This window comes from Elaeis guineensis, chromosome 10, assembly GCF_000442705.2.
Source record: "Elaeis guineensis isolate ETL-2024a chromosome 10, EG11, whole genome shotgun sequence".
In the NCBI taxonomy this organism is placed as follows: Eukaryota; Viridiplantae; Streptophyta; class Magnoliopsida; order Arecales; family Arecaceae; genus Elaeis; species Elaeis guineensis.
Genome location: NC_026002.2, coordinates 80,486,959 through 80,506,655, shown reverse-complemented (window position 1 = coordinate 80,506,655; position 19,697 = coordinate 80,486,959). Strand labels below are relative to the sequence as shown.

At 35.3% G+C, this 19,697-nt stretch overlaps 1 protein-coding gene, 1 long non-coding RNA gene and 8 other non-coding genes across 10 annotated transcripts; all 10 read left to right on the top strand.

The window, feature by feature from the left end:
• Positions 1-5,281: 5,281 nt before the first annotated feature.
• LOC140852036 (uncharacterized) lies at positions 5,282-11,757 on the top strand. The gene is made up of 2 exons (XR_012134935.1): positions 5,282-5,524; positions 11,237-11,757. It is a non-coding gene; the product is annotated as an uncharacterized lncRNA (long non-coding RNA).
• Positions 7,807-7,897, top strand: LOC114913105 (small nucleolar RNA snoR27). Its single transcript, XR_003799148.1, has one exon. It is a non-coding gene; the product is annotated as a small nucleolar RNA snoR27 (small nucleolar RNA).
• LOC114913103 (small nucleolar RNA snoR27) lies at positions 8,053-8,140 on the top strand. The gene has a single exon (XR_003799146.1). It is a non-coding gene; the product is annotated as a small nucleolar RNA snoR27 (small nucleolar RNA).
• On the top strand, positions 8,420-8,509 carry LOC114913100 (small nucleolar RNA snoR26). Its single transcript, XR_003799143.1, has one exon. It is a non-coding gene; the product is annotated as a small nucleolar RNA snoR26 (small nucleolar RNA).
• On the top strand, positions 8,533-8,622 carry LOC114913101 (small nucleolar RNA snoR27). Its single transcript, XR_003799144.1, has one exon. It is a non-coding gene; the product is annotated as a small nucleolar RNA snoR27 (small nucleolar RNA).
• On the top strand, positions 8,771-8,860 carry LOC114913102 (small nucleolar RNA snoR27). The gene has a single exon (XR_003799145.1). It is a non-coding gene; the product is annotated as a small nucleolar RNA snoR27 (small nucleolar RNA).
• On the top strand, positions 9,164-9,255 carry LOC114913104 (small nucleolar RNA snoR26). Its single transcript, XR_003799147.1, has one exon. It is a non-coding gene; the product is annotated as a small nucleolar RNA snoR26 (small nucleolar RNA).
• LOC114913106 (small nucleolar RNA snoR27) lies at positions 9,292-9,381 on the top strand. Its single transcript, XR_003799149.1, has one exon. It is a non-coding gene; the product is annotated as a small nucleolar RNA snoR27 (small nucleolar RNA).
• On the top strand, positions 9,524-9,611 carry LOC114913107 (small nucleolar RNA snoR27). The gene has a single exon (XR_003799150.1). It is a non-coding gene; the product is annotated as a small nucleolar RNA snoR27 (small nucleolar RNA).
• A 1,371-nt stretch (positions 11,758-13,128) lies between the features above and the next one.
• LOC105034669 (uncharacterized) lies at positions 13,129-19,319 on the top strand. Its single transcript, XM_073245019.1, has 8 exons — positions 13,129-14,184; positions 14,281-14,533; positions 14,648-14,903; positions 16,119-16,328; positions 16,404-17,070; positions 17,183-17,292; positions 18,852-18,911; positions 19,016-19,319. The coding sequence occupies exons 2-8, from the start codon at positions 14,360-14,362 to the stop codon at positions 19,027-19,029; spliced, it is 1,491 nt and encodes a 496-aa protein (XP_073101120.1). The 5' UTR covers positions 13,129-14,184; positions 14,281-14,359; the 3' UTR covers positions 19,030-19,319.
• Positions 19,320-19,697: the final 378 nt, after the last annotated feature.

The window sequence follows — 19,697 nt, the reverse complement described above, 5'->3', positions numbered from 1 at the left end:
AAATACCTTGACCTTCTCGTCGCTATTGTTGGGGCAGAGGTGCCTTAGATCCAGCTTCGAGACCATCCTCTTCACGTGTGCCTTGTAGCCCTCGATGCCTTGGATGAATCTAGCCAAAGATGCCTTGACGAGTTCATCCTCGATGTATGTTCACATTTTGAACTCCTCAATGTATTGGAGCCTAGCCTTGGCAGGAATCTCTATGACTGTATCGGTGAAGCCCTGATTGCCCCTAAATAGATGAGGGTCCATCCCAAACCTTACTAAACCTTAGAAGGGAGGCGAGGTCTAGCCTCATGAAGGAGCCTGGAGCGACCCCAATGTAGCAGCATACGGCCTCGGGGCCGCGACCGACCTAGTCCTTGCTAGGGACTGCCACGAGTCGGAGATAGAGAACTCAGGCTAGGCGCTCCTCATCCTCTTGGATGAGGACTCTCCATGGGAGGAGATCATTTTCTTCTTCATGGCCCACTTAACGGCTGATAATGATGGCTTCATGATGACTGGACAAAAAAGAAAGAACCTTCCTCTGACGACTATAATAACTAATAGTCAGATGGCATGAGACCCCATCGGATGAGTGGTCCATTTATACAAGCTACCAATGGTGTGGATCCGATCATCGAACCACTTGATTACACCACTTAGCCTGCTCTGAAATGGTTGATCACGCGGCCCTTCATCGCACCCTTATCTCGAACCGCATAGGACAACTCATGAAGCATGCTTCAAAACTCACCATGACTTGCCATGTAGCAAGTCTTGGGTGAGTCTGTGAGCAGTCTCCGGATCTCATCTCTCCAGAGCACTGTTCTGCAATACCTTGAGCTCCACTCCTAATAAAGATGGTGGGAGTCGTGAAGCTACACATCCTTAAATCCCCCGAAAGCTTTCTTGAAGGCGATAACTCGGACGCAGCCAAGAAGGAGTTGGGTCAGCAGTCAGCTACCAAGGCAATTACTCTTTTTGCTTAAAATCCAAAAGCCACTTCGAACTTGGGAGTAAGCAACATACGTTGCAGGAGAGATCCATCGATCGTGGCCAATCCTCCATAGGGGTGCGTCCAAGATGATGTGATGAGGTCACACAGACTGTGTATTAGAAATTATGTCATAAAATCAATCATGTGATGATTGAGTTCATCCTTATATATGAATTATTGATTATTAAATAAAAATTATTCTGATATTTTTCATCATAAAGTAACATCTTCTTTGAACTCTTGTGCTGTGATGAAGTCCTTAGAACTATACTAGTGTACGATAAAGAGAGGATTTATCGTATAGTTCTTAAACATGTTCACGATCAAATGATATGTCATTACAAGATGATGATGTTTATCAAGTGGAGATCGTTATGTGCTATATGGGTTGGTTGTCCTCTTAACCAAGGAGTGTGGTGACACTGATATAGCATAGAGGTGAGATATAGGAGTACATCGTCACTGAACAAGTGACTCACCTGCTGAGCGTTCTACTATCGAGAGCTGCTCGCGAAACACATGGGTATAAATATCCTTCAGACCTAAGATCATCATAGTGACTTACAAGCAACTCACTGTGCTTTAGTGCCAGACTATCTGAATTTTTAATGCAGTGACGGAAGGCTACTCGGTACAATCAAGTACTTACGAAGTCTGTGTGTGGATCAAGATGGGATTGACCCCTTCAGATTATTGGAGTTGATGTATCACTGTATTTCAATTTAGCAAAACTTTGATCAGGATAATCCATGAGATGGATTTGAAAGGTTGAAATACAATGCGGATGAAGCAATCTCGGTTGACAGTTAACCTAAGACCATTCTAGAGCATTCAGGATCAAAAAAATGAATTATGCGATAACCATATGTATGGGTTTGAAATATTTTTTTGTGATAATTCGACCTATCTGGATGTCGAGAATCATTGCTAGATGGTATCTCGATTAGTACAGAAATTGATTTCTGTGCTACCGGCTTAGTATTTGAACCTATGGAGTCACGCACATAAGTCAGATAAAGTAGGAAGGAATTGACCTATGTCTGTATGTCCAATTTAAAAGTATTTGACTTGATTGAATATATAAGTTAATTTGATTGAGAATTAAGTTATGGGTCAAATGAGATTGAAGAGTTGACTATGTCTAGCTAGCACTACACATGAGGTTCAGATTCGATCTCGGAGATGAACAGTTTCTGATCTACGATCTATGAAGCATATAAAAGATTAGATTTAAATACTAATTAATTTCAAATTAAATTTGAATTAATTGAGCTTAATTGGATCGAAAATTTAAGTTAGACTTGGTACAAAAGTCTTAAAGAGTTTGGGATTGACAGTCTTTCAAAATTATTTCGAATCAGCTTCGAATTGGATTCGAACTGAATCCGTTTTGATGAAATATGAGAATTTCTACTTGCACTGGGATTCTCCTCTCATGTAGGCCGACCAACACCTGGAATGGTGCTGGTTTGGGGCATCCCATATGAGTGAGGGAGTGGGTGTAAATTGGTTGTCATATGTGATGACAATTTTATTTCATGTAGGAATCCTTCTTTCATGAGTATTGGAGTGATTCAAATCAGATTTGAGTTAGGACTCCTACACTTATTGGGTTATGAAAATCATCTATAAATAGAGAGGATCTCTACCTATGGATGCATAGCAAATAAATCAGATTGAGAGAAGAGAGAAAGAGAGAGAGAGGCATGAGAAGAGAAGAGCCTTCTTCTTCTCTTGGTCTCTTCCCTTTTGGTGCCGCCCCTTCTCCCCTAGGCATGGGCTTTTCTTGGACATCCCACTTGCTGGTGTGAGTTGTCACATTAGCACATCTCCTTCCTCATTTGATTGAGTTGCGAAGGCAATTGGATTGGAGTTCATCTTACTTTCCTGCGGCATCTGACGTGCATGCGAAGTAGAGGGTCTGCACATTCAGACCTCCGTGAAGGTTTAATTTAGATAATTTGAGATTTGATCTCTGATTCCACTATTATTTAGATAAGAATTTGATCATTAATCATGTAGAAGAATAGAAAATTTTCAGATGTAACCTGGGCTTCTGAAGAGAAATTGTTTCCCTTTCCTTCACGGTGGACCCAGACACCATCCATTGAGTTAGTCATGTAGATGAAGTCTGCGCCTAACACCCATGACTAACAATCTCGATATAGGAGAGTGGAAGAGATTCCTTCAACAATGAAGGCCAGAAACGTGGCCTAATGGCCTGCAGAGCAAGGTCCAACAAATATAAATTATGACTAGTAACCTATGGGCTCAACCTCCAAATAAAAGAGGTAGGAAGGGGACCCCCAAGATAAGAGAGCTTGCTCTATCCTTGCTATCTTTTTTCTCCACTATTTTCTAAGCTTCGGTTAACTTAAGCATCGAAGGATCTTCGGAACACTTTGGAGAGTGTGGATATCCTTTGCAGGTATTCTCCATAGTTGCAGATTCCGATAAACATCTGATTTCAATCACATCAACATCTCTCCGAAGCCTTGTGGCAACAAAATCAAAATAAGTAGGCCATATCATGCCATGCAATTGAAAATTATAAGTCTAATTGAGAAAGATAAAAAACAATACTATTTATCAGTTTATACGCGCACTTGGGCTCAAACATACACTCAATCTCGACTTGATGACATGGATAAAATGGCGTGTTAAATGGACCCGAGCATGGGGGGAGTATAACTTAGATTAGGAGAGGAGTCTCTGCTTACATATGTGTGTGCAAGGCTCTTCGTCCGCTTGTCAGCGCAATCAACAGTCTTCCATGAATGGCCCATGCAAGCTCTGTGCTTTGCTGCGTGAGTTCAAAACATTACGTATATGTGCATTAGCATGGCAGTGCTCTTGATCACTTCACTTGTTCAGAGTTCCATCCATCTCGTTCACAACAAATTGTTCCTGGATGGAGAAATTTTTTGTACACCGCCCATAGTATAGAAAATCTGACGTAGAATGCACTGCTTCATCCTATTAGATCATGTAACCATCACTTTTCAACGCATATTTAATGCTTGCAGTTCTAGTTTTTTGTTTGAAATTTTGAATGACGAACATATCCCTTTTCTTTCAAAAAAATTATGATATTATGACATTCTGTGTTGAAATTATGATTTTTTACACAGAATATCATAATTTTTTTACAGGATATCATAAAAATGGGAAGATATTTTCATCGTTGAAAAAATTACATTCGTCATTCAAAATTTGAAACAAAAAGATAGAATTACGAATATTAAATATGCATTGAAAAATAATAGCTATGTGGTCCAATCAAACGAGACGGTATACTCCATATCGAATTTTTTACACCGCAGACGAAGTACAAAAAATTTTCCTTCCTATATGTCCAAGAGCATTAGGGTGGGCTGGACAATACCCTTCCTATAAAAAAAAGAGGAAATTCTTTGTGCATCGCGGGCGGTGTAAAAACTATGATGTGGAGTGTACTGTCTTATTCAATTGGTCCATATAGCCATTACTTTTCAGCGTACATTTAATGTCTGTAGTTTTATTTTTTTCATTTGAAATTTTAAATGACAAAAATACTCCTCCTCTTTGAAAAAAATTAAGATATCTGTGGCATATTATGACATCCTGCATTAAATTATGACTTTCTATATGTAGGATGTCATAATATAGCCCAAAAAATTATGACATTCTGTATCAAATTATGGCTTCTTGCATAAAGGATGTCATAATATAGTCTAAGATGTCATAAAATGGGAAGGATATTTTTGTCCAACCATTTTCCAACGCGTATTTAATAGCTGTAGTTTTTTTTTTATTTAAAAATTTTAAATGATAAAAATATTCTTACTTTTTAGAAAAAATTATGATATTCTATGGTATATATTATGATATTTTGCATATAGGATGTCATAATATAGACGTAAGATGTCATAATTTTTTCTAAAGAGCAGACGTATTTTCATCATTTAAAATTTTAAATGAAAAAATAAAATAATAAATATTAAATATGTATTGAAAAATAGTGATTATGTAGATCACTGAGATAAGATGGTGTGCTCGACGTCAGTTTTTTTATGTCGCCGTGGTGCACAAAAAATTTCTCAAAAAACAAAAAAAATGATAATGGGCCCCAACTTTTAAAGCCCGTGCAAAGTCATGTACCGCCGTCAGTACTCCGTCGACTATGGATGGATCATGGTTATCTTCCCGCGGTTCCGTTCACAAGGCGTTAGGGTTAACCCCACCCACGAGCAAGTTAAGGGCACGAGGCGTTAGGTTACCACTGTCCGTCCGACGAATGGGACGAGGCGTGGGTGGGGAAATAAAAATATAACGCCTCGTGCATTATATTTCCCCACCTCTTCCTCTCTCACATCTCCTGTCCCATTCGCCTCCACCTTTCATCCATTCTCGCACCCAAACAAAGGATAGTCTCCGTTCTTTACCGCGGCCATCCACCATAGCGCCGGCTCTGGAGCCCATCCCCAAACCCTAGACTGGTTCTGCTCAACCATCATGTCTGGGGTTTAAGCGTCACTTCCTCACGAACCATCTCCGAATCAGGCCTCTTTCTTGCTAAAACCCTAAATTTTTCAGACATGGATATTCATACTATTTGATTTCAAATGCGGCTTTAAATGATAGGTGTTTTGATCGATCTTGACGAGGAATATGGGTTTTGTTTCCTTCCTTTTTTTCTATCAGATTTCTTTTCTTTTTTCTTTTTTTTTTTTTCACGCTAATGGTTTCATTACGATGCCAAATGCACCGTGCAGATTGGATTTCTTGAGTCTGTGTGATGTTACGGTTTCGAGACCTTCGCTTTTGGAACCTCTTCATGCTTTAGTGGCTGATTGTTGTTGTTATTATTTATCTACTGGAATCTTGAACGCTAGATTGCTATGGACATTGATTGTTTTATTTTTTTTTCCCTTTTCACTGCAATATGCTTTTACGTTGTGTTCGAGTCCGTACCATTCAATGAATCCATAGATGTTGTTTATTTTGATGTGGGTTTGCATTTCTGACTGCCTTACCTTATCACTGGCTTGTATCTGGGCCATGCTGATGAAACAAGTGATGGCTTATTATTATTATCTTTTTACTGGAATCTTGAACCCTAGATTGATATGGAATGAGATGCCATTATCTTTTTCCTTGCATTTTGCTTTTTCTCCATTTGTGATGATAGATACGATGAATTGATAATTTGTTGCTTTTCTTGATATGATTTTGCTTTTGTGACTTTATCTTGTCAATGACAACAAGGCTAGCGCATACAATGCACAAAGCAATATCAGGGAGCGGTTAAACTAGCTGAAGATATTTTGTATGCAACAATTGTACTAGCATTGCAGTGTGGATCATAGCGTGTGGTAGACCATGGCCGGTAAATGGATTTGGATATGTCAAAAACCACAAAGGGCACGGAGGATGAAGTGGACATTGGCATCTCATTATTGCACCAAATGCCTCGAAGATACTTTGGGGAAGTTTTATAAGATGTAAATTTGCAACTTCTTTAGGTGTGGGTCATGGGAATTGAAGAGCTTGGATGCACATAGCAGCTATATGATGGTTGTGGTTGACATGGGATAAAATCTGGAGGATTGTATAATTGACGTTCCAGGAAACCTTTTTAATAACCCCGATACTAAATTTTCTGGAGTCTTTTGAGATGGTTTGGATGAACTAAAGATACATAAATTTAGGTTATTTAAATGGAGTTTGATTTGGATTTGAAAAATGCTTCACTAGACTTGACACTTGTAGGATCATTGAAGCTGGATCCGTTTAGGTGATCCTCTATTTTTTTCAGGTAAAACTTGCCACCCTCTTTTTTCTCAGTTATGTTCATCATATCCACTCGATTGCTGTGGCTTATAGTGGTTAGGGTCTGATTTCTGCTCTTATTCAGACTCATCTTTACTTTGGATTAATTATGGGGGTCACTCCTTGTTTGATTGAGATCCTGTATTAAGGTAGGTTTTCCTGCCTGTATACTGTTGTACTTAGTTTGTGGTGGGATATTCTCTTGCCTGAAATCGTATTATGTGGGGGTGGTTGAAGGGCTTTGAGATTGATGCTGTATATGTTGTTCAGTAATCATAGACAGTTAACTAAATTTGAAACAATGAAGTTGTAATTGCTATAAGCTGGATGTAGTGACATGTAAAGATAAGCTCAGATATACTGACATGTAAATTATGTTTCTTTGCTTGAATTATTTAACCATAACATTCAACAAACTTGATCTGTAAATCGTTCCATACAAAAATAATTGGCCATAACCTTGTTTGTTGTTTAAGTAATAAGATGAATCTATAATCAGTACTGTGGACTTTGATTTCATTGTGAAAAACGTGCTATTGTCTGGTTTAATATCTGCCTATAATCTGTCTATATGTGTTCTTTATGTTTTGTGAACAATAACTGAAGTATCTCAGGTAGGAGAAAAAAATTAAGTTCTTTTGCTTTTCACCTGGTCAGATTGGACTCAACAACTGATGTTTTGGACTTTAACCACAGTTGGACAATCTCATCAAGGTCACAACAACTAGCTTCTTTTTCCCTACCTGAATGCTTCATCTTTGGATACATCCATCCTTTCTTTTCATGATTTTTTTTTTTTTGATATGTTTTGTTGTTTGTTGGTCTTTTTTCTTTGTTTTTGGTGGTTGTTCATTTTCTCCTTTTTTCCTTTTTTTTGCTTATTTGTCAGAATCAATGATGTTTAACCTCTTATAATTGTCCTTGCATTTTGATTGCAGTGAGGAAATTTATGGGGCCAATCATTGACTGATATGCTTCTTTTGTTTTTAATTTTCCTTTTCACATGTCGTATCTCCAGATCAATGATGCAACCATAATCTGCGTTATCTTTCTGTAAACCCCTTGGAAGGATTTGAAGATGATGTTTATGTACTGAGATCTGGTAAAATAGCTTGTAGTGTTCTGCAAGGATTTTATTTTAAGCATTCTGGAGGTCTTTATGGATAACAAGAAAATTGCAGTTTTGTTTCCCTTGCCAAGTTACAAGTCCTAAAAGTTCCATTCTTTTCCAATCCTGATGTTGTTTACTTTTTTTTCCAATTGGATCAATGATGCATCTCTAGTCTGCATTGTCTTTCTGTAACTTTGTTGAAGGAATTGAAGATGACACATCTTATGAGATCTGGTGAGACAATGTAAGGATGCTGGTCCATTCTAGAGCTTTATGTGTTTTTTTTTTTTCCTTTCAAGTCCAGTCCTTTTAGAATACTTCATTATTTTGCATCTTGCTTTTCTTGCCCCATCAGTTTTTACTTATTTCAGGTAATCCTTTTCTATTCTTTGTTTTGTTTTCCTCACATGAATGCTTAACCTTTGGACACATTTGTCCTTTCTTTCATGATTTTTTTGATATGCTGCTTGATTGTCCTTTTTGTCCTTTTTCTTCCTTTTTTTTTTGTTTATCTGTCAGCATCAATGATGTTTAACCTCTTGTTATCCTTGCACTTTGATTGCCAATGAAGAAATTTATGGGGGAAATCATTGACTGAGATGCTTTATTTATTTAGTTGTGTTGTGTCTCCGGATCAATGATCCATCCGTAATCGGCGTTATCTTTCTGTAGCTCCTTTGAAGGATTTGAAGATGATGCTTATCTACTGAGATCTGGTAAAATAGCTTGTAGTATTTGCCAGGATCTTATTTTAAGCATTCTGGAGCATACTTATGGATGACAAGTTGTGGTTTGTTTCTCTCATCAAGTTACAAGTCCTAAAGGATCCATTTTTCAGTCCTGATGTTGTTCAGTTTATGTTATCAATTGGATTTATGATGTGTCTTTAGTCTGCATTATCTTTTTGTAACTTCAATGAAGGAATTGAAGATGACACTGATCTACTGAGATCTGGTGAATCAATGAAAGGATGCTGGTCTATTCTAGAGCTTCATGCGTTTTTGTTTTCTTCCAAGTGGAGTCCTTTGAGAATACTTAATTCTTCTTGATCCTGCTTTTTTACCCCTTGGTTTTTACTTATTTCCGGTAATCCTTTTGTTCTCTTCATTTTGCTCTCCCACTTGAATACTAAACCTTTGGATACATCTGTCCTTTCTTTTCATTTTTTTTTTCTTTTTTTGGGATATGTAATTTTGCTCATTTGTCCATTTCTGTTCTTTTTGGTTGTTCTTTTTCTCCTTTTTCAATTTTTATGTTTGTCAGCATCAGTGATGTTTAACCTCTTTTTGTTATCCTTGCACTTTGATTGCCGGTGAAGAAATTTTGGGGAAAATCATTTACTGAGATGCTTCTTTTATTCTTAATCTTATTTCTCCTGTGCTGTATCTCCGGATCAATGATGCAACCATAATCTGCGTTATCTTTCTGTAACTCCATTGAAGGATTTGAAGATGATGTGTATCTACTGAGATCTGGTAAAATAGCTTTAGTGTTTTCTTCAAAGATATTATTCTAAACATTCTGGGGCATACTTATGGGTAACAAGAAAATTTTTGGTTTGTTTCTTATGACAACTTTCAAATCCCGAAAGTCCCTTTCTTTTTCAGTTTATTTTTTTAATTGGATCAATGATGCCTGTAGTCTGCATTATCTTTCTGTAACTTCGTTGAAGGAATTGAAGATGACACTGATCTACTGAGATCTGGTGAGACTATGTAAGGATGCTGTTCCATTCTAGAGGTTCATGCATTTTTGTTATTCTTCCAGGTCCAATCCTTTGAGAGTACTAATGCTTCTTTTGTTTTTACCTATTTTTGGTAATCCTTTTGTTGACTTCACTTATCTTGTTTCTAGCTTGCCTCTTGATTCAGTATTAGAGTTTCTTTTCTATTATACCATAACTTGATTTATTTTTATTCATTTCAGATCAACTCAGCAGTTATCTGTGTTCCTATTAAACACATCTGTGTAATTGTATGAAAATATGCTTATGCACCCACTGCCTGTTTATTTCACAGTAATATGTAGTAACAAAGAATCTAAGAATTCCTAATATGAATGGAGTGATGATTCTCGATATTGGCTTTAAAACATTAGTTAATTTTTGAACTGGCAATGGACCAGTTGTGGTGTTAGCCACAGGAAGTGTGTCTTTAGTGTATTGTTTAAAGTGACCACTTGAAGCGCCTGGCTTGTCACTTTGCCAAGAACAAATTAGAGTGGTAGAGGTTGCAGGACTAAAGTCTTATCAAGATATAGTCATACTGTTTACCAATAAAAGATGATAACTGACTTGAGTAAATCAAGATTTTTCTTAGTGGTATCTGTTCATTATCATTAGGAATCCCGAGCAAAATTCTTGGTATTTTAGTTGCATTTGTAGTCTGAAGTTCTCTGATGGCTGGATTAGTGGAACTGGGAAGTCCTCGGATCTAGTGTGACATTGCTAACGGGCCAAAATTTTTTAGTAGTTATATTGGGGACACATCCCAGTTGATATCCGTGAATTACTTACCTACCTTTTGAGATAATAATTGTAGTTTGATATTGACTAAAGAGTGCCAAAAATGCAAGTAAGATTCCTATTTCCAAGTTTTTCTTCCTGCCAATGTATGGGACAGAGTGATGCACCCCGTTTATATGTGCTTAAACTACCTAACTCTGAACATTAGGTTTTTTCTACTATCCAATTTGCCTGCATGCCAAGTCTCATAGAGTGGTATGACACTTAACGGAGCGCATCTTTTCTGGGAAGTTGTCAGCAGTTGTGTGGTTTAGTGTCAAGTCGCTAGCTGGTCGCAGAAAGCTGCTTAATCATCATATGGCGCCATCTCAAACTTTTTATGCTTGTTCGCCGTTCCCCTTTTGATGGGGAAATGATCTGTTAATTGATTAATATTGTCCTGTTGCCAGCTTCTTCTGTGCATCACCAGAGTTTCAAATTATCCAAATAGGTGCTTCTGTCTTGCGTACTTTGCCCCCAGTGAAAAGTTCTAGTTACATCCTTTTTGGGTACATCTAGTTAACTGGCGTTTTTCTTTATTATTGTTTTGTTGCTTTCTATTTTTCATTCCTTTGCTTCAGCATTTTCTGCTAGTGCAGATCTTTAAATTCTTTGCATGATACAATGATGTTAGGAACATGACATGTCAAACTATTATTGTAACCTGGAAATGCTGTATTAACTGTTTGTAGGTGATGCCTGTTCTCAGGTCTTTCTATGAAATTTAGGCGCTTTCTGTTCTGAGACATTAAAATTGATTATAAATTAAAAGACCAACTGAAATTCTGTAGTACCTGAGACCAGCCTGGTTGTTTCTTGCTGAAATCAGTTCTAGGCTCTTGACACTAGCAATCCACCGTGTATAGCTGGATGTTGTCACGATAAACCATTCCTTAATGGTTTTTAGGCCCTGATTCAAGGATTCGGAGGCTAGGGTTCGGGCTGCATGTTTGGATGAAGGCAAGAATAACGGCGTGATTGGAAGCCCCCAAAACAATCTGCAACTCCACTCTTGGGTTGGGCCAAACGGTGGGAGACAGGCTTATACTATGGTTTTTGATGATGAGATCTCATTTGTGGGATGCGGTGGATCGCAGGGTGGCTCGAAAAGGACCGTTTGCTTTTCATTGAGTGTGTGTTTTACTGGAATAAAAGTTCTGGCGCTTGCATCGAGCTTTCCCTTTTGGTTACCTCCGCCGTGGTATGCATTTTAATATGGAAACCTAAGAGCTGGGGTTGAGCTTCTCTGGCCAACCAAGTTCAAAAAAAAAAAAAAGAAAAAAAAAAAAGCAAAAAGAAGAAAAGAAAAAAAAAAGAAAGAAAGAAAAAAGGAAAAAAAAAATTATATTACTCATCTGACGGGTTGAGATTGCTCTCATGTCTGCATCATTTTTTTTTTTAGGGTTAAATCTGTCTCAAGCCATTCGCTAGATTTTCTTCTTCCGTCCATTCATGGTGTTTTTGGTTCAAATGAAAGTAATTGGGTTATTTTGAGAATGTTATAAGTTTTCTTTTTTTTTTTTTTTCAAATATGTAATTTGGAGTCATATGTATGGAGTTTGAGGCTAATGCATATTGAATGATTTATAGGTATATATTTTAAGAGTGTTTGGTAATTCAAATGTGATCATCATGATGATTTAAGATCAAGATCATCAGTGATTTGAATTTTATGATGATTTGATTCTCAGGTTATGGTCTAATGATTAAAAATTTTAGATGTCTATAAATAATCTATTTGTTATCTTATGAAAATTAAGATCATTGGTCATATGATATTAAAATTACTCCAAATATATTTTTGAAAAATATATTTAATAATTATATAAAATATATTTTAATAAGATATTAATATATTTATTAATTATTAATAATTAATATATTTTATAAAAATATATTTATTAGTTCAATGGATTATTAATCTTATAAAAATATATTAATTGTTATTATAAAATTTAAATTTATAATATAATATTTATTAATACAAATGTTTATTTTTATTTAAAAAATTAGACAAATAAAAGAAATATTAAATATATTTTATTATATAAATATAAAATATAATAAGATAGTTTTATTTTAATTTAAAATTATTATCCATCACAATATGATGATAATATAATTAATAATATATTATAATATAATATATATATCATAAATATCATATATAATATCAATAAAATATAATGTTAGCTATATAATATGGATATATTAATTTTTTTACTAAATTGAGGGGAATTTTTGTGTCTAAATTGGAGTTTAAGATTATTGCCTAAAAGTGAGCATGAATTTTTGACTTCAAGAATGGGTATCTCATCATTAGTTTGGGTGGTGATTCGAAAAGTTGAGGTAAATTGTGATGATTGTCGTATACAATCATCATGATACAATCAAATATAGTGATTTTATGATCTCCATCCATATCATTCTTAATTGTAGATGGATCATCTCATATCAAATTTCTTCTAAGTTTTTTTAATATATATGTGATAGCCATCTAATATACATTTTTATATAAATTAATATATAATTTTTAGAATATAATATTCATCATTATGTTGTATATGGTTAGATAATATATATATCATTTAATAGTCATTTAATCATTTAATGATCTAATATATATCTTTTAGATAAATTGATATATAATTTTTAAAATATTATATTTATCAGTACATGATTGAGAGATATATATTCACTGTAAGCTTAATAGACGTATATTTAATAACAAAGTAATGCATATTTTGAGAAAAATTAATATATAATTTTTGGAATATGATGTTTATTAATATACAGTTTATGGAGAGAGGTTAGATGGATGATGAGAAAAGAGATTACTATATATTATAATTTTTTTTATATAAGTTCAGAGATGGATAGATTTATTAATAAAAAGTGTCTTATCTTAATATAATTTGAGTTTATTTTTTGATAAATAAATATTATGAAAAAATTAGTCAATTTTTTATTGATCAATTTATCAATATTTTTATATTTTTTAAGATAGGTTATTTGTTCATCGGTGGACAAACATGGAGAAAAATTTAATCTAATTATCGGGTGACTAAATCATTCTTTCATCAGCTAATAAAATATATATTTAAGTTTATTTTTAAGATATTTTATTTTTATTTCTAATATTTTTAGTATGCAATGTTTAATAATTGAAAAAATTAGTCAATTTTCTATTGATCAATTTGTCAGTGTTTTTATATTTTTTAAGATAGGTTACTTGTTCATCGGTGGACAAACATGGAGAAAAATTTAATCTAATTATCAGGTGACTAAATCATTCTTTCATCGGTCAATAAAATATATATTTAAGTTTATTTTTAAGATATTTTATTTTTAATATTTTTAGTATGTAATGTTTAATAACTTAATTGTCTATTTTTTTAAATTTAAAAAGTATAATATTATTATGAGAAATATGAATAAATTTTTGTAATTTATCTTGAGAAGAAATAATGTAAAAAAATATGGATAATAGATTTTAAAGTTATTTTTTTATATAAAAAAATATGGATAAATTATTTATTTTTTTGAATATTATTTTAAAATATTTATTCAGAAAGTATAATTTTTTAGATAAATTTTTTTATCCATAAAAGAATGATTCCTTAAGGTTTTCACTGCACGTTGGACGACGTGGCAAAGAGGGCAGCTCTCTCCGGACGATTTTGTCCACCGCTGCCAGCTGCACACTTGGTGGGCCCTGCATGCCGGCGGGGATTTGGAGGGGGAAGTCCTGGCTCTATTTTCGCTTGGACACGGAAGGCAGGAACCCGTCCCTCCGCCCGTCACCATAATTATTTGTCCGAAATGTTCAAAATCTCCCGCTTGTTTTTACCTCCTCTTCTTTCCATCTATTAGTCGCCCTGCGTCCATCACCCGTCCCTTCATCCTCTCTGCTTCCTTCCCCTCATCCGCTTCTCCTTCACTGGCTGCCGTGATGGCGAAGCAGCACAAAGCCAAGAAGCCAGAGAATCTGGGAAGGGGGAGGGTCACCCCGGTCCAGATCGCCTTCATCGTGGACCGCTACCTCGCCGACAACAGCTACTCCAACACTCTCTCCACCTTCCGAGCCGAAGCCACTGATCTATTCTCGAAAACCAGGGGCAAAGAGGTAATGTCCCCCGACCCAATCTCTTCCCTAGATCTTATCTTTTATTTCTCTTCGCTTCTTGCGTTGGAGTGTCTATCAGATTGCCCTCATATGGCGAGGAATTGAAATGGGCAGGTCCCGAAAGGGTTGTTGGGGTTGGGGGAGATATTGGACGAGTATATAAGCTTGAAGGAGCAGAGGGTGATGGTGGATCAGGAGAAAGGGAGGGTCGAGATGGTGTTGCAGGGAATACAAGACGTGATAAGGGCCTACCATGCTGCTGGAAATCCTGATCTTCCGCCTTCACCCCCTCTCCTTCCTCCTCAGTTCGTGGCAACACCAATGGCACAGGTTCTTCCAGCCCCGTACGCTACTAATGGGTCTTCTCCAGGTACGATCTGTTCTAGCTCATCAATCATTGCGTTTTAATTTATAATCTAAACATTTCTTTCGTATCATGGGCTTGCTCATCTTCCATGCCATGCAACTGTTTGTTGCCTTGTTTTAATTGGGAAAAAGAAAAACGTTTACAGGTACAATTTCAGAAAAAGAATCAGCCAATGTACTATTGTAAGGGTCAGTCCTAGGATTGGAGCATTAAAAGCTGATCACTCTGGGTTGCTTAAAATAATTAAAAGAGAATGGCATATCTCTGCAAAGTTTAAATAGCTTTATTATTGCAGTTTAGTGTCAGATTTCTTTGATCTGGGATGTTAATCAGTTTAGGGTAAAGTAATAATTTATTAATAATTTTTAAAATAAAATATTTTATAAAAAATAATATATATATATATATCCAAAAATATTACAAATATATCAATAAACATTTAATTTTATGTATAAACAAAGATAAGTAAAAAATATTATCTTATGCTATTTGTAAAATGATTTTGATTGTGTAAAAATCTCAATAATCTCTTCCACATTAAAGGTTGAAGAATAAATAAAGAGTTAAAGAATAAATAAACAACTGTTGTTTCTTTAAAAAAATTATTATTTTTAATAAAAAAATTAATATATAAATTAATTATATGGTCTTTTCTCAAATTGGTGGACTCATAATGTGTGTACGACTAAAATATTGGAGGGGTCATCATATATATAAATATATAGGTAATAAATATTTTAAATTTTTTTTGGGGGACAGTGGCCGCCTCCCAACCCCCTGGTCCTCCTTATGCTCTGCCACTGATGTTAATTATTGTCCTTCTGAGATGAAAGCTTTGCATGTTGTAGTATCTTTCTCTTTGTACTGGAGTTGCTTTGGTTGCCTTTGTGCATCATTTTGCTTAATTCTTTTGCTGGCATATCTTTATTCACTAATCCTTGGGAGGCCACATCAGATCAAGATTTGGGGGAAGGATAATTTGTTCATTGGATTTGGGGTGACAAGTTTTCACCATAAATTGAATTCATGTCCGCAACTTCTAGCTAGCATTATCATATCAGTTAAATGCCATTAAATTAATGTTCTTCAGATTTAATTGATGCAAAGGAAATAGAATATAGAAAAATTAAACTGTTATTGTTGTTTATTTTGGTTCGTTTGTAAAAATATGCTATTTGTGATTCTGAATGGACAAGGCTCTTTATGCTACATCTGCAGGCCATGCTGTAATCAGAACCCCTGTTGTGAATAATGCACAACAACCCATTGTGCTTCCACATAGAGCAACAGAACTTAACAATAGTATAACTCTGATACCTAACTCTTCATCTGCTAACAAGAGGAAAGCTTCAAAATCTGCTTCGAAGGTTTCTTCAGCTCCAAGGAAGCCATGTACTGAATCACCCACCAAGTCATTCATATCAGAAGGTAATACTCGTTCTCCAAAACAAATGTAAATATCCATGATGATGTCATGGCTTACCTGTCTTTGACTTCATCCAGGTAATGTGCTGACCTCAGATGCAACATGCACTGACAGCAGTCATGAAACACAAAAATCATCTGTTCAGTCAACATCCAAACATCTGATGGTTAAATCTCCAGTTCAAGGATGTTCTATTGCAAAGACCTTATTCGATCAATCATCTGATTCTCAAACCAATTCTTCTCCTAAAACTCCTCCACAAGCACTTCCTGCTCAAGCTGACACATTAGCCATGCCTCCAGGAAATCCATCCTTTCAAAAGACTGATGCTACCACCTCCCAGCAAATAGCTTCATCCAATTGCTCCTTGGTTGCTTCTGAAACTATCATAGTCAGCCCTGTCAAAGGTACAGCTTATTATAATGTTGAGAGGAGCTACCATATTTCTGCTCCCTACAAATCTAGTCCAGAGAAGATGAGCAAAAGAGAGCATGTAAAAGGGAAGCTGGATTTTGGTGAGCCTGATGTAAATGTACGAATGAGTTCAGAAAAACCAATTGTCTGTGACAGTTCTACTTCTTCAACTGCAGCAGAGGCAGCAGGAAGCTTTGACTTCGATCTTCCAGATTTTGATATGTTAGATCATGATTTCTCCTTCTCCGACTTTCTAGCTGATATTGATATTGACTTTGAAGGAATTCCATCTTGCCAGTCAGCCTCTGCCCTTGCAGATTCAGTTACAGGGTACAGTTTCTCTGAACTTTTTATATGTTCCCTTGTAATGCAGTTTCCTCATGTGTTATTTTTGCATTGATCCATCTTTCTAACAATTTGCTGACTCGGCACGATAATACAGGCCAGAGAACCATGTAAGCAGTGGATGCTCCAAAAGAAATCGAACAGTACCTGATTCTAGTCTGACAACCTTAAGTGGTGCTCTTTCAGAGAAAGAAATGAATATTCAAGGTAATGAAACATCTATTTTATGATAAGCTTTTATATTTTTCAGTTAACACTAAATGCTCATCTTGTTACTCTAGAACACACCTATTTACCCCTTGTCTCCTGACAAAAATAATAATGTGTATTTTTCCATGCAATTGTCTTTTACACCAATAAAAGTTACCTATATTTTTTTTGTTCTTCTTGCCCACCATCTTCATTGGCTATGGTGGATCTGTTCTTTTTATATCTAAAAACTTTTCATTTCAAATTTCCCCATATACTTACAAATTACAATCATTTTCTTGAACACCAATTTTCCCCAACTAAGTCTTTAAACTCATAAGAGAATTTTAGGAAAATAAACATATTTTGTTAAAAACATTAGTACTTAATGCAAGCTTCTGTAGTATGGAACTGCTTCTCAAAGCTTCTCTTTCTGCGTATTTGCAACATTATAATGTGAAAAATCATATCTAGTTGGTTGCTAACTGCTGCCTTTCTACTCTATTTATCCTTTTCTTTCTTGATTCCCTCATGATCTCTTATGTGGCACCTGTGAGGTGCAATACTCTGCTTATCATCTAGATTATCTTTTACCTGAGAAGACTTAAAAATTCCAACCTTGCTTCATTGATGCTGCTCACAGTCAGAAACAGAGGGTTAACTGTAAATGCCTAAAATAACTATTACAGTGGCAATGATGATTATGCAATGCTACTGTGGTATTGTTTCGCTCCATGTTATTGTGTCACATCTCAATCAATTCCTTATTAACATAATTCTGACATGCCAACTTTTATCCAAATTCTTATATAACTTAAAATTCTTCAATCAAGCTTCAAACAAAATAATACAAGATTCTAGACAGGCCTAAAATCTTCAATCAAAGTTTACCTAATCTGGTTAATATAAAAAAAAAAATCATTTTATGATCATTTTAGTATAATTTTTTTTGGTAACTCAATTATAGTCTTTGCTTTGTTTTTTCTCAAACTAACTTTTTAACTTTGATAACCTAGTTGGAGTTATATCGTATTATATAATATCCCTACCATTCTGAACCATGAGCAGTGCATGAAACACTCCATTTCCTCTGTGCAAATGTCCAAAGCCCCCCTATCAATCAACGTTTTTGCACCTCGTGGCAGTGGTAATCTTGATGGTTGACCAACCATCCATGTAGGCACAACCGGGCTTTCAACAGCTGCTTTGATGCTTGGATCGTTAACCACATTTATGTTTGATTAGATTAGTTGTGCAGCCCATAGTAGCTTAGTGGTTCATCAATACATTTCCAGTTTTGAGTGTTGTTTCAAGTTTGTTTCATTGCTCTTTTGGTGGGAATGGAATTTGCAGCTACATCTTAATTAACACATGAAACTTTCCTCTCATGATAATTTTTTTTGGTGATCTTGTAATGCGTATCATTGCATCTTTAACAAATTAAACTTTGGCATGGTCTTGTGGTTGAAAGACCATTGATTTCTTGCTTGCTTAAGGCCCTCTCTTTTCATTTGCTTCTAAAGTAAAATTTTGTACGCAAACTCTTAGCTCTGGTCTCTTGCTTTCTATGTCAACAGGTCCTGATACTGTAACCTCATTAAGATCGATAACAAAGCGCATCAGAATTGTAAGTCCTGGTAAGTTGTAATCTCTTTTTCTCTGTCTCTCTCTCTGAGCATTTATATTCCGTGTTGGAGTTGCCATGGTCGCTAAGTGACTTTTTGTTATGAATTATTTGCAGTTAAAACCAGGTGAAATTGTTTGTTGGAACAAAACCGCTCATCAGCAAAAGCTTAACTAGTCTTTAGCTGACATTGTAGCTGACTTGAATGTTTTAAAAGTTTAGTGAAGAGATGGTACTTCATTTTTGTATTCCATTTATTTTGCCATTGTGGCATTGATTTAGCCTTGTGTACGCATAGCCTGTCACTTTCATCCCTTCTGTTTTAAGCCCATGTCTAGGCTTATTGTGCCTTTTTAAAGGCTTTTAAAATTGGTCAACCAGATTCATTTTTTTTAAGATCTATGAATGTACACATTGCTCACTTTGAGATTAGTTTGCAATTGATGAAAATCATTATTGGTTACCCAGATTCGTTTTTTCTTTTTTTTGAATCATGATTGTAGATATGGTCACGTGATATTTATTGTCATTTTAATTGATGCAAATCATTGTTCAATGTGAATATAATGTTCATGTTTTCAGAAAAGGAGCAAGAATATAGAAAAGGAGCAAGAATATTATCAGAGGCTCTTCACTTAGGTAGTGTTTGGATACTTAAATTTTATTTCTGGAATAGGTATATGAATTTTCAGAGAATAGTTATTCATTTTTGTTATTTTAGATTTATGTTTGGTTGGAAATTTGATATTCTATTTTTATTTCAGTGCAATTAAAGCGGTGTTATTCCAATTGATGTTTG